The sequence below is a fragment of the Syngnathus floridae genome, chromosome 3, assembly GCF_059516105.1.
Source record: "Syngnathus floridae isolate MCC-2025c chromosome 3, RoL_Sflo_1.0, whole genome shotgun sequence".
NCBI classification, from domain to species: Eukaryota; Metazoa; Chordata; class Actinopteri; order Syngnathiformes; family Syngnathidae; genus Syngnathus; species Syngnathus floridae.
Window position 1 is genome coordinate 7,998,917 of NC_142415.1, and position 18,010 is coordinate 8,016,926.

The following is an 18,010-nucleotide window of genomic DNA, read 5'->3' on the forward strand; positions in this document are numbered from 1 at the left end:
CAGCTATAGCCAAAGTCCTCAGGCCTAAGCTGTCATTTTTACAGACGTTGGGACAGCTGTTTATAAATCCGGCACCACTACACTTTCTCAGAAAGCATTTTAATACAGACTGAGAATTGAATTTTTTTTTTTAGTCTGTATTGCAGTCTAGTGAAAGATAACATGATGCATGTTATTGTGCTCACAGTAATAATAATAATCATTATACATTTTATTTATAAGGCGCCTTTCAAGACACTCAAGGTCGCCGTATAGTAGATCGTAATGTGTGAATACTTGTTTGTCATGATCAAAGATCTTTGTCAGGAGTTAATTGAGGTCTTTCTCCAATGGCCCAAAAGTATTTGAAGAAACTCGATCTGATGTGCCAACAGCACATTTGATTCCGACTGACATGTCTGTTTGTATGCTAAATGGGATTTTTATTTTTCATTTTGCTGTTTTACTGCAAAACACAAGGCCGTGTTTGTGAACGCTTTGACTTGCTCCAGCTATCCAGAGCAAGGTCTTAATTCATCATAGTCCCATAATGCTGTAGTGTGTATGAAAGCTCGTATGGAAGACAAGACTGTGTACAAACAGAGTACACAGGGACGTGAGGAAATGTCTGAAACATTTGAGCGTGACAAAAATGCAAAATGTCCTGTTTTAGATCAACTTAACGTTTATGTTCAAATTCAAACGATAAGCAAACTCCATGTCAAGAAAGATATGCAGAAGATCAATATTGATATGTGGTTAGGCTTCCCCGTACAAAAATAAGTGCTTGTTTATGCTTGAATTGGTTTGTGTTCCACAATACAATTTCAACCTCTGAAGCAGTATGCAATTTGGTCCAAGTAATTATTTCAGGGCAAATTACTTTTACATTGTTGCCTTTAATGTGTCTGAATCAGGCAAAAGTGGATATGGAGGCAGTTTAAGAGTCTCTTGATATTTACAGTGTGGGGGAACCTGTATTTAATTGAGTGAATCAATAAGTGCTGGAATATACTGTCAAAAAAGTTGCATTATGAGCATTTTTTTTTACGAAACGTGATTAGATTAGACACACATTAGGAGAGCCTTGATGTTGGAACAGCCATCAATTGGTAGAACAAAATCTAAACTTTTTTCCTAGAAAGGTTTTTGTGGAACTGATCCTCAGGTATTTACTGTAAATTCTCACTGGTGTGTGCTCAAGCCAATCAATAAAAGACTTTCGAGCTGTCTTGTGGAATCTTGCTGTTCTAGGGTTTCATTAATTTATGGTGTCGTCTGTTTGACATGTCCTGTTTTTTGGCGTTCCTTTGCGAAAGCCAAAAGATGAAAGTGAACGTTTTGTTTTGCGTTCCTCCAGATGCAGTTATCAATAGTCGTCTTTTCATCTCGCAAATTCCCCAACAGTTATTGTTGAGTAAAATTGCAGAAAAATGAGTTGTTATATGTTAATTGTATGTCGACGATGGTTCATGATACGCTCCGTTTTAATTGCTTTGCTGCCATCTTGTGGCATATGTATGTAATGACTAACCCCTTTTGTGGGCGCTCAATTATTTGTGGGTTTTCACTATTCATGGCAAGTAGGGGTGTCCGTATTTGATATCGATATGAGCTGTGGCCCAATTTGAGTTTTTCACGAAAATGCAGAGCTGGAACAGATATTGTACAACTCTTCGCACAGGATCTCACAATGTCTTGTGAAAGTAAAAATCCACTTGTTCATAACCCCTTTGCAACCTGTAAAAATATCAATGACTATTTTCTGTTAGGCATTCTATTACATCTTTCACTGAGTGATATAAAGATACAGTATTTAAATAATGAAGCCTGGGTTGAGAAAATAAGACCAAGTTGTTTCAGGATGGCCATTTGGCGTGAAAATTGCACCGAACAAATCATGTGAGTGACTCACTGTGGTGACCACTAATGGGACAAACCGAAAGTCACAACAACATTGAGCGTCCATATTGAGAATCTTTTGTGCACTCTGACTTGACTCTTAAGAATTAATTCGGCGTTTTTTTTTGTTGTTTTTTTTATGGTCAACTCGCTACTCTGTGTATTTTTTTTTCCATTATTCCTTTTGGCAAAAATATACTCTGATTCCAGACAAATCGGAGACTAGCATCTTGAATCGACTTCAAGTTCCACTGTGTTATAGATTGGAACTTGGTGCTTGCTTACTTTGACATCTGGTCATGCCGATTGTAGCAATTATTGTACATCTCAGTACCTCGAGATAACCTGCAGGGCAAGAATAAAATGGTACTCTGAGAATTCACATTAGTGGATCTTTTATGCCCATTCTCCCAAATGAGAGCAAGGCCATTAACAATTGTGTGTTTTCATTATGTAAATGGTGTTACGCATACCCACAAATTGCCACCAGGAAAGCAATAATTTTCTCCTAGTGATCATAATGTGTCCAAGTGGATCGTCTTGATTATGATATGCTAATTACATATTGCCGTATCTCTTGTTTGTGTTACAGATCCAGAAAAACCAAGGATCACTAATGGTAAGTTCTATTTCTCTTTGCAAACTCTTAGTCTGGTCTCATGTTCTCACATTTCACAGGAGTTGCAGTAAAACATTTGTTCAAGCTCAAAATGCTGGTATTGTTGCGAAAAAATATATAATATAGGAACTAAGGGTGGCTTTGTCTGACTTTCCTGCATTTGATTTATTTGCAAAGACGAATCACAACACGGCTTTCCATATTGCCCTGAAAATCCCTATCAACTAACGTGAAATTCATCTCCTCTTTCAGCCTCTTCAGTTACTGCAATGCATTGTTGATGAGGTGAGTCGTCGTCTTTCCGTGCTTTTGCATCTAAAGTCAGTCCTAATGGACCAGAAAGCTTATATTTTGTTTCCTAATGAAGCAAACCACTCGGGCAGCTTATCTCCCCGCTCACTCAGCCTTTCACCCAAAGCAACCGCCTTAGGCTATACAATACAATATATATACATTTGTAGTGTATGGCGGACCCTTCCTTCATTAAGTGTTATGCACAACACTGCTGTTTTGCATTCTAAAGTTGCGCCAAAAGTAGATTAAAAAATATTTTGAAACAGAAACCCTTGTACAAGCAAATAGTGCTAGTTAAGTTTGCTGGCCGTCCAAGTGGCAAAGAACAAAACCATACTTGGATGTTTATTTATTTGGTTGATGTAGGAACGATTTAACCCGATGCGCATTCCACCTTGTGTGTGTAGTTTGACAAGATGGACTCAGAGTTGGAACGCCTTTGCTGTATGTACAAGTAGGAGCATTAAAAGATGCCCTTATGCTGCGCGACCAGTTGAAATTTTTACAAGCACACTCGTGCTGGGGGGAAGAAAGTCAACCTACTCGATTCCATCAACCACAAAATTTGTCGAAACAAAATGTTTGGCTTATTAATTATTATTATATGTTGATAATTTGGCGAGTATTCAGAACCAACGATTGTTGCTGCAACAATATTCGTCTGTCCACCACTGCATGACAGTAGGATAAAAGTTTGTTTTTTACTTATTAGCAGATGTAATATACTAAGCTATCCCTAGTTAGACCACATTCTGTGACGTATGTAGAATCCATACTATGTTGTACTTATTTGGAGGGGCGATGGGTATTCCTAGATTAATCAATGGACTAGTTTGGATTGTGTTCATTATGTCTCCAGTACTAATAGCCTTTTGCTTTTCTTTTGTTCAGACAAATTATGTAGGTCTTACCTTAAAACCCTTTTCTGACAGTTTCTGTGGCAACTTAAGGTAAGACCTCCATAATTTGTCTGAACAAAAGAAAACCAAAAGGCAATCAATGGAATAAGCGGTAGAATAATTATTACAAAAAGTGTCATTTGTGACGGTCCTACAGCAGCCGATGAAAAACCAAACATAATGGTCGCAATTTCGAGCCTTCAGTAACTCATTATATACCTTCAATACATTCCTCTAACTCGTTACTTTTGTTACACATAACCCCAACACTAACTCTAAGGCATAAAAATCCTACCTGTTAATGTAATATGAAACAACTCATTCAAAGAAATTGTTTTCTCCTTCATGTTATGGTGATTTGTTAACTGTTTTTAGTTGATACCTTGAAGCAGGGCTTCTCTGTAGTTCGTCCTACAATCTGCCCACTGTCCGCTCTCATTAATGTGCCGCTTTTCTGTTTGGGTAAAAGCAAGCAGCTCCACTTTATTTTCAAGACTGTAATTACTGATCTAATTTTGCCTCATAATTGCTTCATGGCAATGACATGTATATTTACTCGTAGCCTTGTACCCTTGTTCACATCGTGGAACCAGGTTGACAACCAGAGGAATAATTCACATAGAAGAGCCACTTTCATCAGCCTGCTTGTCTTTTGTGCTTTAGCCTATTGCCACATCAAAGCGACAGCAGTCTTCCTCTCAGCTGGAAACATGAATACATGCATAAATGCATGTTTTTTTGATACCGCTAAAGGTACATGTGCCAGTAAATAGGTGGACTTTAACAGCAAAATGTATTTCTTTTATATTGATATTGATTTGGTACACTCACTTTAAAAGAGTGTACTCGAGAGCGGTGTGATATGACCACATTTTCTTATCTCATTATTCTTGCTGGAAATCTCGATAGCGATACGATAACAGTATTACTATGGGTTCAGCACTGCAAAGTGCAGTGGGATGAGATGGAACCAATGTATTTGTTCAGTTAAATATTAAAAATTCCGGGATCTCATTCCTTATTACACACATGTTGTGAGGTGCCTGGTGAACATGACACAGTTCATAACCTACGAATGTGACACAAAACCTATTTCCCAGAAGTTACATAAAATTTGCAACGATTAGTAATTGCAGAAGACCTATAAAGCTCTTTATCCACACCATACATTGCCAAAAACGTTTTAAAACGGCAGACTTTCTATTATTTGAAAATGTATTAAACAATGAAACCGTAATCATATGCTGCTGCAAAGAAAACAAAGTAGAACAAAGCAAAGAAGAAAACAGAAAATAAACGGCAAAGAAAACCCGAGACGTAGTGTTTGTTTTTGGCTCCGATCATTAAAACTCATGGAATTCTTTAGCGATTTTGACGTTGATTGGTTCGTTACAAACCATCCATCCACCGATAAATAAAAATGAACACACCACCCCTAATCTTCACATGTACACCTTTATATCTTCAAAGGATCCTCCAGTTCTTCCTGCGGGACAGTTCAGCGAGATTTTTGTTCACTTCGTTACTCAGTGGTAAGTCTAGTTTTTAACAAGATGTCATTGTTGTCATCTGAATGTATTCACCTCTACTTCACAATCTCATAAATATTTTCACTGTCCACACAACGTTGCCCTGAGGGACTTATTTTGTCTTTGAGGATACGTATTAATTTGTTTTATCTAAATAGCTAACTATTGCCGTATCAACTTAGCCTTGCAACAGACTGAATGGAGTTTTTTATGGATTTTAGCAAAAACAATACAGTACATATCTTATATTGAGTACATTTTGACTCTCTGCTCTTTCAGTATGAGACGACAACCCAAAGAGAGACCTGCCCCCAATAACTTAATGGTAAGTAAAACCAATTTGTTCAAGCAGTTGTAACCTTCGAAATAATCACATTGAGAATCTGTGTATACAGTGTCATCATATTCTTGCGCATTGCAATTAAATGAAGTTTTATCTGCGTATCTTTGGTCTACAGTTGTACTTTTTGTAAAGTTGCAGAGTTCGCGGTCAAGCACATTTAAAATTCTACTAATGAGTAAAAATAACGTGAATGAACTTTCATGTAATGAAAAAAAGCCACAAAGATCTGTGGAAAACCTTGAGACTGGTTGAAGGTGCACTTCAGCAGTAATTCATTAAATTGGCACTTTGTTGATTCCAGCTAAGTACTGTTCAAGAGTTAATCAAATCTATTGTGACCATTTTTAGCATACAAGCGTCTGTGCCTGTTCGTATTTGTGGATTATGCTTCATAGGGGCTAGGCGATATAACCAAAAAGTATGTCACAATATATACAGGTGAAAGTACTGGTATTTCTTATTGGTCAATATCAATATATGTTGAAAATTTTTATTTTTTTCTATATTATATAGCGCTGAAATAAAAAGGCTGAATTTGGGATGTTTCATTTTAACACTTATTGTTTCATACAAAATCAACGCAACCATGAAAAAGTCAAATGAAGTGGTCAATATAAAAATTGAAGCGACACGTTTTTAAACATAATGATTATTAAAGTAATAAGCCTGGGTGATATGGCTGAAAATATTGATATTTTTTTCTTTTTTTTTTTGCCTATTTAAAATAATAAAAACATCAAATTTTGTGTACATTGTAGTTTAATGGGCAAAGTTACTCCTCTAGCAGTGCAACGTAAATGCTTATTTGCGGAAGATGCTACCCCAAAGTAGTATTGTTCATACTTACATGATGCTTCATTCAATACTCAGACAAAGTGATGTCAGACCCACAGTCGCGGTTTTGCTGGCTGAAAAAACACAATTGTCATCCCTGCACGCGCAGATGATGAGTGCCCTAAAAAATAGATGGAATATGTTTAAGATACAAGTTATTATATTAAACAAATAGTTTCTTTCTCAATTCATATAAGTGCAGATGTGATTACATTTATTTATATCCCGAAAACCATTCAATACATCTATATTTGGCATGTATTCATCTTTCCCCTTGCTTCCCAAAGTTGTTTCACAGCTTAGTCTCTAATGTATGACACTTCTGTGCATGGCGTTCTCTGCGCCGCAAGACTGTTATTTGTACTGACCACCTTTAAAGCGGAGAGACATTTTCCTCTCTGTTTTAAGGCCAAGGACAAGCGACAGTTAGGTCCTCAGAGAGTTTTGGGGTGAAGTTTTACGTTGTGAGAACAGAGCATCGAAGGGTGTAAATGTGGAGCTGCTAACAGATAGCAAGTTTGCAGTCTGACACCATGGAGGGCTAAATGGAAACCATGGTCTGACACTCATCGGAAGTGAATGTCTCATGACAAAGAGGGTGTTCTCAGCAGCTCTTCTTAGGGAGATGTTAGGTTTTGGATGTACTAGTTTTTGTGGCAGCTTGATCATCATTTGAACAAATAATACCGCTATCGACATCACTTCATCCAAAACAAGTTGAATCAGATTGTGTTGAGCCAAAAGGTAAAGCTCTGAATTTACTCTGCTCCTCTGCCTTGAGAGGAGCTCGATGAAGTGGCTCGGGCATCCTTTTAGGATGAGTCTTAGACGCCTCCCTGGTGAGCTGGTAGCAGGCCCCTGGGACAACCCAAGACACGCTGGAGAGGCAATGTCTCCTGGCAAGCCTGGGAATGCCTCAGGGATCGCCCTGGAAGATCTGCACAAAGTGAATGTGGATAGGAAAGTCTGTTCTTCTCTGTTGAAGCTACTGCCCGCTTGACCTGTCTTATGATAAGTGGAAGTAAATGGATAGATGGACAGCATCATGAATAAACACCTTGCATATTTAGAAACGTACCTAATTCTTTTGTTGTTGGCTTTTGCCCCGTCAGCTGTCTCTATATCATCTACTTTTCCCCTTACCTGTATTTTTGTCTTCCTTGAGGCATGTTCTTTCATTCTCCCCGCTATGAGCCAAGAGATGTAAGGTCATGGATGCCTGCCTTTGTAATGCCAGCCTGCTGATTATCTCTGTCTTCCTCTCTCTTCTGCCTCATTCCCCCTTTCTTGCACACTTCTTACTCTGCTTCCCCATTCCGCCAGCCTCCTGAGTCCATTAAAACTCTTTTACCTATTCTATCTGTATGTTAATGTGCCAAACGGCATCGACCTGTTTTGCTTGTGCTGCCGTTTGCCTTTAGTTTTTATCTTAGCTACTCCTTTCTACTGGAAGGCAAACGTACCAAATAATAACACAGGTAGATATGCTGAGCTAATCAACATGCTTGTAGGAATTATAGCTTTTCAACCCTATGAGGACCAGGTTTTGCAGTTTTGCTCTGAAAAGAGACTGCTTTTCTGTTCCTCGTGAACTTGTAACTTATGGACTAAAGTTGGACAGTGAAAATATTGTCTTTTTGTTGACCATAGGTTTAAATTAGGTCAACTTGATCAAATTGAATCAGTCGTCATTTTTCTGGTTTGAAAGATAACTAACTCTACCTAGTATTTGTACAGGTCTTAAGCTTTTGTAGTGAACATGTGATAAGCCATCTGAGATGAAAGTGAGTGTTTTTCTCTCCTTATACTTATGCATTTTTTATTGTGGACACACTACACTGTCGTCATAAGTTAATGACGTTGCGCAGTTGAGGAGACTTTCCATTGGCCTCTCTCCAGGAGCTTAGTTGGTAGGATTTAATGATCACCTATCCTGTTTGACATTTCTTGCAACCGACTATCCTATGTTGGTCCAAAAGTGTGAAACATATGTGACAAATGAGTAAAACAAAAATAAAGAGAGCAACAAATAATTACACAAAATAACTAAAATCTAAATGCAACAGGAAATGAAAATAACAAAAACTAAACAAAACAGCAAATGAAAATCACAAAATACCTAAACAATACAAGAAAACAAAACAAATAATTAAACAAAAATTTAGAAATAAAAAAAATAAAAAACTATAAAAAAATGAACCTACTAACCTCTATAATTAACCTACTGGAAGTGTTTTATGTTACTGCATTTAGCTGTTTGTTGTTTTGTTTAGTGGTTGTTGTTTTCATTTGCTCTTTTTTATTAAGGTAATTATTTGTTGTGTTTTGCACTTCAGGGTTTCCATATTTCCCCCTGCTTCTTTTGCTTAAAAAAAGAAATCCACATTTTAAAATGACCTTATTTCACATTTATCAGACTTCAGTGGTCTGAATATTTTGTCCATGTGCATTTTTTTGTCCATGAAGGCCAGAAAAACAAGTGCAAGCATTCAACACAGTTACATTATTTGATTGGGATTTGATTGACATGTCATCCCCCCCGCTCAGCCTCATCATCCCTAATTCCCTAGCCAGTAGCCTTCACACAGCCTTTTAGCACCCTTGTCAATGCAGCCCCCCTATTCTGCTTCTCTATTCAAAGGCGTGCACAGACACATTCAACCTCAGAGACACCAGATGAGCCCCTCTAGTTTTCACAAAAGAATCCCTCCCATGTCACTCTGTCTCCAAATTAACACATATATGCTGACATAAAATACAGTACAGTTCACTATATCTCATTTTCTCAGCTGTATTTTTTAAATCACCTGAACTCTAATGTTGCCTTAGTTATATGCCTGCATAAAACATGTTAGGAAACTATTCCTCACATAGCAGTCTATTTAAAATGTACCTCCGGAGATCCCACATTGAGGTCTTGATGGAGAAAGGGAGTGATATCACACCACTTGCTATTGAGTGATATGCCAGATCGCTTGGATATGGATGGTAATCTTTTCTTTTTTTAATGTGGCGCATAATCAGCCTCTCAATGTGGGGATCTCTGGAGGTACACTTTAAGTTAATCATGTAATGTTTAAACGACTCAATATTTAGTACATAGTGTACATATTATACATACATATTACCTGCATCTGAGGTCAGCATATCATTGCACCTAATTTGGGTTCCTCATGTGTGTTGTCGGATGTCTTCTTCCACCCTGAACTTTCCTGTCAGCACCTTGACTCCAAAATGCTTTCACGTTTGACCCATGGGTTTTTGTTGACAAATATCCCATTCACACATACTGGTGTGCTGCACTGTGGCACTCATGCATAGTTGGTCACGCCATTGGAACGTCATTCAAGTCCCATCACCAGTCAACTTTTCTGCATAGTTGTCTGAAGCCAACAGTTTTCTTTTAGTTATATACAACTCAGATGAAACTTGATTTTGCACGTTAGTGAGCAGACACCATAATCTCTATTAACAGGCAAAGTTATGGTGTGATTACAGTAAATATTCGCATGAAAACACTTCTGAATCTGTATATGTATAACATACACCACCAAATATTTTGACATCGCTTCTTATTCAGTAGCACTAGAAAGTGTGTCTCATTCCCTTGCTTGCAAACCAATTGATACAAAAACAGTCATTACTGCTTTCTCTTTGCACTTTAGGGAGATTACTGTTGGAATTGTAAAAATCATTGCCCAAGTTCTATTCCTTTTAACCGGAGATCTACAAAATGAGTGCAAGGGAATTTCTATCCCTCAGTTTCGTCACCCTCATCTGTGTTGAATTATCTTTCAAATCTATTCCAATGAGGCAAAGATGAGTCTTTTGTTATACTTGGCTCAGTTATTTTAAAATTTCAGTAGCATATTAATCATACTGCTTTATAAAATAGCATTATATCCATTTAACATACCTCTTTTAAGACCTTAATTATTTAAATAGTTAAGTAGAATTTCCCATGTTTGGGTTGTTTGTATTGCCGTACGGTGCTTGTAAATGATTATTTTTGTTTTGATGTGGTAATTAATGTGACACGTCAGAGTAATTTCCTCCTATCTCAACTATCATATGTGCAAAACAACTTATGCTGATCTAAAGAGTACCTGTCTGCGGCTCTTCCAGCATTGTCGCGATACCAACATTTTGGTTTTGACATTATACCCGCATAAAGTATCTCGATATTTGATCGCAAACGCTGGTATAGCAGTGGAGCGTTTCATAGATCCACACTTTGACATCTAAAACGAGAGATATAAAACACATTTCCCAACAGTTTGTATTGAAACATTTAATATGGATCTCAGCCAATTGTGCCAAAGCAAGACTAAAGAGATAATGTTTCAGCTTTTGTGATTTTTTTTTTTGTTAGTGTGTGTTTAAACTGACCAGCCAGAGGGTTGTTTTTTCTAATTGTACAACCAGAGGCCCCATGCAAAATTAATGTGCGGCTTCGATTCACTTGCTGTCATTTACAAACTCATCCTTTGTTAACTTTTGACCTCTGACCACCCTTAACAAGAACTGTGTAGTCTTTCAGATGAGAGTGGTGATTGTTGTCATTGAGACATCACATACCACATCTGTGTTTGACTTGGTAAGCTTTTGCAATTGTGGAGGTCAACACTGTTGCAGCATGTGAAGATGTACCAAAGATAGAGACATTTTCCAATTATGTGCTGTTACTAAACTATTTCACCGCCTGTCAAGCAGATCAATAAAGCCAATAATCACAAACGTCCTGACAAGACATTATGATAATAAAGTGTAATCTGTTGGTCTTAAATATTTAACAGCATCTTGTCATCTTGCACTTTGATTTATTGAGGGTTATTTTTATTATTATGTGCACTTACAAGCTGTTAATAGTAAAAATGATCATAAAAGATATTGCACATTTGGAGTGAAACAACATCGGAAAGAAAAAAAGTGTATTTTTATTGTTCCTCCTGTTCATTTAAGCATCAATGAATTATTCTGTCACCACCAGGAAGAACTATTGTAAGTAATTTATTTATGGGGAAAAATAACTGCCACCAGAGTTTGAGCAAAAATATTGTAGATTTTTTTTTTTTTTTAAATGGATAGATGTGGATATATATCTGTGGACTGAATAATTAGCTGTGTTCTAATGAAAGCATTTGAATACTTTCTGAATGCACTGTAACTGATACGTCTAGTTCCAGTATACAGCAATCCTATTAATTTATCTCTTGTGCTTCATCCTGTTTTAGGATCATTCCTTCATTGTACAATACAATGACGGAAATGCCGAGGTCGTGTCCATGTGGGTTTGTCGCTGTTTGGAAGCAAGACGAACGCAGCAGGTTCAAGGTCGTAACTTACGCCTTGATGGACCATGATATTCTGAGCCAATGCCTTGACTGCTGCACTGCTTCAAGGTCATGTACTGTATGTCCACCTGCAAATGAGTCATCGGTGAAGGTTGTCAATCAGGAAATGTTTGAGCCAATTCCCATCACTTTTGTGCAGTGACAGGAGCTCACTTTCTTTGGACACACTCTTAAGCTTTGCATTCATTATGAAGAACCCTCTGGTGCCGATCGTCTTCTGCTGTCCAACCAGATGAACGAAGTTGAAAAGGTGATTAGTGCTTGTACAACCTCAACGTTTAAGATTGCAATATTGTGCGAGTGATGGTGGTTCTGGCACCCTGCTAAGGTGTCTGCCTGTGGTAGGGGGCGTCACGGCTCAGTGGTAGAGTGGTCGTCTCCCAACCCCAGAGGTTGGAGGTTCAATCCCCAGCCACTGTGACCATGTCCAAGTGTCCTTGAGCAAGACACTGAACCCCCAGTTGCTCCTGATGTCATGTCATCAGTAGATGAATGAGAAAGCAGCGTGAAGCGCTTTGAGTACCAAAAGGTCAAAAAGCACTATACAGTACTGCCCGTTTACCATGTGTATGCTCCTCTTCCCAGTGGTATCATTTATCGCTTCAGCAGCCATAGTGGTTCTCCCCAATGGTAATCTTTCCTGGCAAAATATATCAATTTATAACGGCTTGAGGAGAAGATCAGCCACTGGTGTCCCAATTCCTTGATAATGACAAGAATCAGGGTGTGCTAAACTATTTCAGCTCTAGACAAGTAGGAAATTTGACTCCTCCCAGCAAAGAATTATTGCACCTTAAGTATTGAACCTACTTATCTTAAATCATATTAACTGAAGGTAAACTACTCGATATGAATTTATGATTGCAGCACAAATCAAAACACCCTTTGCCATGAATATGTCCACATACGTACTTGACAATCAATAAATAGCTTTTTGTTCTGACAATCGTTGAGCCCCTAGAAGTGTATCTCCGGAGATCCCACATTGAGGTCTTGATGGGGAAAGGGAGCAATATTGTAAGGTTTGGTCAATATCCGGTGTTCCCATTTTTATGTCTTGTATTTGCCAAATGGATTCTTTTAGTGCACATCGCCATGTTGGGAACGGATGATGTCTCAATTCCTCAATTTCAGAGAGGTTGATTATTCACCAGGCATGTTTTAAGAATGATGTATACTCCATTGTAAAATCACTTCGGTTTGGCCAGCTTCTTTTCCTAAAATGTGCAAAGCCCATGACAGAAATGCCATTCTCAAAAGAAAGACCAATCTCTGTATTTGCTTTTTGCTTTTGGTGCACACATGCATGGAGTGAAAAAACAAAACATTCCCCCTCTTATAAACCAAACATTGTTACATTCAAGACACTGCTTTGTTCTGTGGTGTGTCATCCACTATCTAAAAATAAAGTTGTAATACATAATGTTCATGGAGGACATTAATGCAAGTGTACTATACCGGTACTTCCCTTTGAGAACAGTGATATGGATTTTCCTTTAAAAAAAAAAGCACAATTTGAAAAAACAAATGTGATATTTGACAATGTCTATATGCTTCAAGATGCCTTCACTGCCCTGAAGACAAGGTAAGAAATGTGGAACAGTAGCACATAGATTTTGTCATGAGTTTGTGTTCTGACTGAAGTCTACTGAATTTCTTGTCCTGCACAGTTGAAAAAAATGTCTGAAATTTGTCACCGTCTTGGTATTTTTTATGTCATCCCCTAAGAAGTTGACGCTGTGCCAGATCTGTGCTGTCACAGCAAAATTTTCAGTGTTCTTAATTGTTTAAATAATCTCCCGCCATTTAGTGAGTCAGTAATTTGATATTGATCTGTCTACAATTCATAAATCACTGCGTAATGTTTAGCATTTGCCAATCCAAAATCTAATTCAACCCTCTTTTAAGAGAGAATTACACTTTGACTGGAACTGTTATTTGCATTTCATTACTTAAAAATGTAGCATAAATGCAGCAGAGGTAAAATGTTTGCGGTGAAGCGAATAATTCAATTTAAACACATTCTCACCAAAAATCTTCATACATCGTAATTACATACAAAAAAATATATGAAAGTATGTAAAGTGGGGCAAATTATACTTAAAAAATATAAACAAAACTGATAATTATTTTTTTTATACTTTATCTGAAGATTTATGGATGTCAATGGGAAAGTGGGGTTGTGTCTTGTGTGCTTCTTCCACAGAGTCACCAATGTGAAAGGACCTTGTTTGTTGTACCAGCAGCCATTGAGTCCTTAGGAGCTGGTGAGCATTATCATAAAGCATTTTGTATTTACCTCAAAAACATATTCAGTTCTTTTGAAAGAAATAAAATGAGCTCTGGATTGTAAATGGTAGAGAGAAGGGTTCCTATTAAAGTGATGTTAAAAGTTGTTTAATGCGTTCAGGGTTGCGACCTCATAGCTTCATTCCCCAGATGATATTTGCATGTCGCGCCATAGTCACCCAAACCTGTGTGCACCTTGCAGGCTGAAATTCACCTTTAATTTGCATTTTGTAATTAATCTGAGTCAACCTTTCGTTAGAAGCAGCCTTTTTGGTAGGTAATTGTTTTCATTAACCTGGGATGAGGTGCTTAAACCATAAATGTCATAGATTAGAAAATGAGTCCAGATTTTGAGGTGGGGTGTGGGGGGGTTATTCTATTATATCCTCTACTGTGAGCACTTTTGACTGTTCACTTCTATACAAAAGATATATAAATCCAATGCATTATTGTCATTACTAAATATTAAATCGTTATTCACTCACTAATTTGAGTGGGTGGATTCAAACCAAATGTGCTCTGTTCAACACATCTAGATGTAAATACCACAAAATAAAGGCTGGCCTTCTAAACTTTGGTCTCATTCATCTTTTGATCTAAAACCCAAAATGTCTTCAGTATACAGTACATCCACCATACATAACAAAGGGATTGACCTTGCCATTCTAAAACTTTTTTTACTGTGTATATCATCCATATTTGAATAGCCGGAAATACAAGCTGAAATGTCTCATATTCATCTTCTAAATATCCAGCAAAAATAACGAAACCGGCCTTACTCTGCCGACACTTTTAAAGGTGGGTGGCGATGCCTTTTGTCAGCTCTAAATGAAAGGCTTGAATTAAGCATTTATTCTGATGTAGCTTTAACACCATGACCTTTTAGAAGCTTAATTATAGGAGACAAATGATTCATGTCTGTGCTCACTGTTTTTCTTAGAAATACCTTCCAAATATCTGTTTTCTCTTTTATCGAGGATGTCAAGTTCACCAATTGGTTTTGTCACTGCTATAACATTCAATTAACAGATGTCATTGTTGTCTTATTTTGGTTTCCATGTGGACTTTCAAATGCCATCTTTGTTTTACTTTCTGCTAGCAAAACGCTGCCTTGTCACCACTGACCTTGGACAGTTTATTTATTCAAGTAGATGTCTGAATACATGCGTGAATCTTCTTTGTTCCGTAACCAAGTTATTATACAGCTGCGTGCTTCATGGCGATTCTCGAAGACCCTGACACGTGCACCACCCGCATGGAGTCACTCATTGCTCATTGACTTGTATTACATGTATTTTAGGCTTTTAATGAAGTTCCTCAGCGTGGAGAAGGACAAATCGCTTGTTTTGATGTGTCTACCCTTCATGTTACTATCTCCAAATTCTCTGATTAAAAATGTAGCACAAAACATAATGATGTTTGTGTATGGGAGTTATTTCTTTGCTGCAATGCAATAAAATGTATGTCCCATGAAAAATTTTCCAAATCTATACACCACTGAAGCTCATGATCGTTAAATTAGTATTATGAGACTATTTGTCTTTCCAAACTTCACCCATCCAAACACCAAATGAAAAGGGTCGTTTAAAATGATTTCCAATTGAAAATGTATTGCCAAGATTATCATTACTACAAAGAAATAATCCATGGACTTTCAATTGGACAGTCCACATCTTTGGTAGGGTGTGTGTGGTTTTTTTTTTTGTAATTATTGACCAATCTAAAGCGTTGAAAATGGCTTGCTCTCTTTGTCGATGCAATGATGATGGTTGAACAAATGATTTTGGAGGTACATAGTTTTGGCCCAATGCCAGCAACATTTTTAAGTACCAAGACTATTCAATGTATTTTCAAAACCGTTCCTGAACTTTTTTTTTTCAATTGCAATTGGCTGGATCAAATGCTCATGTGGATCATTAGTGGCCCACAGCCATATGTGCGATACCGCTGGTTTGTGAGAAGTTTTTTATCTGTCTGTTTAATCTAATTTATGAGTTGCAGATGCAAGATTAGATCAACACTGATTTTGATAGTCCAGTATGTAAATATGAAGTTCAAGTCTACTTTAAATATCAAATGGCGCACAGTGCGCTTGCCTCCACAAGTGGTCTTGGGGCTGAATTGCTGTGATTTTAAGCGAGCTGCAAACGTGCACGCGCTGCGGGTGCGTGTATGTGCCAACTCCATCTGCCACGCGTAATTTCCCTCAACAGATGATCTATGGGTCTGCTTCAAGTGACCTATAGTGCTAAACATGTCTCAATGAGAATGTGGATGCGCCACGCGATCTCATCTGGTGATATTGAGCGCGCATTGTTTGAAGATGCGTCTTCATTTGGCTCATATTCCCAAATTCCCAGCGATCTCCTTTGAATGGGACGGTGACCTTTTCCACCCCTTCCTCCTTTCCGCGCGTCAGTCCGACTTGATTAGCACGTCAGGAGCGACAATGCGTGGGTGTCCCGCGTCCTGCCACTAGCCACATCCCTTTATCAATGCCCTGTAATTAAAATGTCACCGTTTAATTTTCAAGCCATCGCGTTGCTCTCGGCGGAATCTTTGCTCCAATAAAAAAAAAAAGTGCAATCGAAATGCTCTTTTCACTGGAAAAAAAAAGTCTGAGCAGGGAGGGATCAATAGGGCCTTTAGTCCAAGAGGATTGATTGCGCTCTAAAATGGGATTTATTGGCTCACGCTTTTATAGAGTGCTGATACAACTGTTAATTATAAAACGTTTGGCCCAGTTGCTACTCTTATTAAAGCTGCCCCATCTGATTTATCTTTTTACTCTGGTATGCGTACTTGTAGAAGTACGCTATGAATGACCACGCCCTCTAATGTCCCATTGACTTTAATAACCGCTTGCAATGTGATATCGGCTCTAAAAATAACGGAGATGTCCAAGTTGTACCTGGAGAAGCCGGGGCTCGTTGATCACAAAGAAATACAATACTTCTGCTGGTGTTGACATGTTTAGAATTTAATGAAAGCCATTGCACAATTAAATAATAAAAGGTTAGTCAATGCAAATTTGACCCAAATTTGACTCGTTGCTTATAGCCTACATAAATAATGATTAATGATAATATTTAGATTGCTCTTGAAGTCAACTTTAAAGAAAAAGTTACTGGAATAATCTCGAAAAAGTTACTGGCATATACGAATAATCTCAAATGGGAGAGGTGAGTAAAATGCCTTCGCTTCGTCCGCCCCGCGTAAAGTAAACCCTTATCAACCTGCGTGCTTCCGTCGTTAAACCACGCATGCACGCATGAATATTTCACGTTACAGGTTTGTTTGAACAATCGGCCGCCTGTCTACTCGGCCCTGCTTGTTTGTATCCAACGGAAATAATAAGGAGCTCGCCGAAAACGACTGCTTAAATGTCGTCCGCGTCAGCTCACGTTTCTCGCGGAATAAGCAGCCACAACGGCTTCACTGAGCTGCCCCGTGTAAATAATTAAGAGGAGAGGAATAATTACAGTGTAAAATTGTAATTATTGCTGGGGGCGGCAGGAAAGCCTCTTGATGGTGAAAGACGAGATCGAGGATCATGTTTAGCATCAATATTGTAGAGAGGATGAGGACACAGCTTACCTTGCGTCAGTAGAGCAAACTGTATCACTACCGCACAGTCTTCCTCAAGTACCACAAACAACTCAGAAATGTCTCACAATTGCTTCCAAGAGCCATCAAAATACCTATAAATAATTTTTGGGGCTGTATAGTTGTGCCCATTGATTCATAAATTAAAATTAGAACAGTGACTCCACCTTTGTATATCAATTGGTGTTTGTTTTATTCTTGATATTTCATCAACATGTAATTCTGAGAAGCCAATTGTCTAATATGGTGCCAAACAGAAAGTTTTGTTAACTAAACGTATGCCATGTGCACCCGCTTGTCAATTCCTGCAAATTATCCTCCCCCATGTTGTAGACCACAACTGTCTCAAGGCTGCATGGCCT

The 18,010-nt window shown here is 38.0% G+C and overlaps 1 protein-coding gene across 2 annotated transcripts in view; it reads left to right on the forward strand.

Moving 5' to 3' along the window:
* The window catches only part of map2k5 (mitogen-activated protein kinase kinase 5), a 34,953-nt gene extending 20,536 nt beyond the window's left edge, over nucleotides 1–14,417 (forward strand). The window contains exons 18-24 of one of the 2 annotated variants that reach the window (XR_015857612.1): nucleotides 2,474–2,500; nucleotides 2,753–2,785; nucleotides 5,164–5,225; nucleotides 5,502–5,547; nucleotides 11,634–11,811; nucleotides 11,893–12,003; nucleotides 13,960–14,417. Coding sequence is in view for 1 of the 2 variants with exons in the window: in XM_088371557.1 (XP_088227683.1) it covers nucleotides 2,474–2,500; nucleotides 2,753–2,785; nucleotides 5,164–5,225; nucleotides 5,502–5,547; nucleotides 11,634–11,762 (297 nt within the window). In the remaining variant the exon portion in view is untranslated. Of the gene's footprint in view, nucleotides 1–2,473; nucleotides 2,501–2,752; nucleotides 2,786–5,163; nucleotides 5,226–5,501; nucleotides 5,548–11,633; nucleotides 11,812–11,892; nucleotides 13,177–13,959 lie in introns of those variants that run through there. The other variant, XM_088371557.1, reaches the window with a different exon arrangement.
* The last annotated feature ends 3,593 nt before the right edge of the window (nucleotides 14,418–18,010 follow it).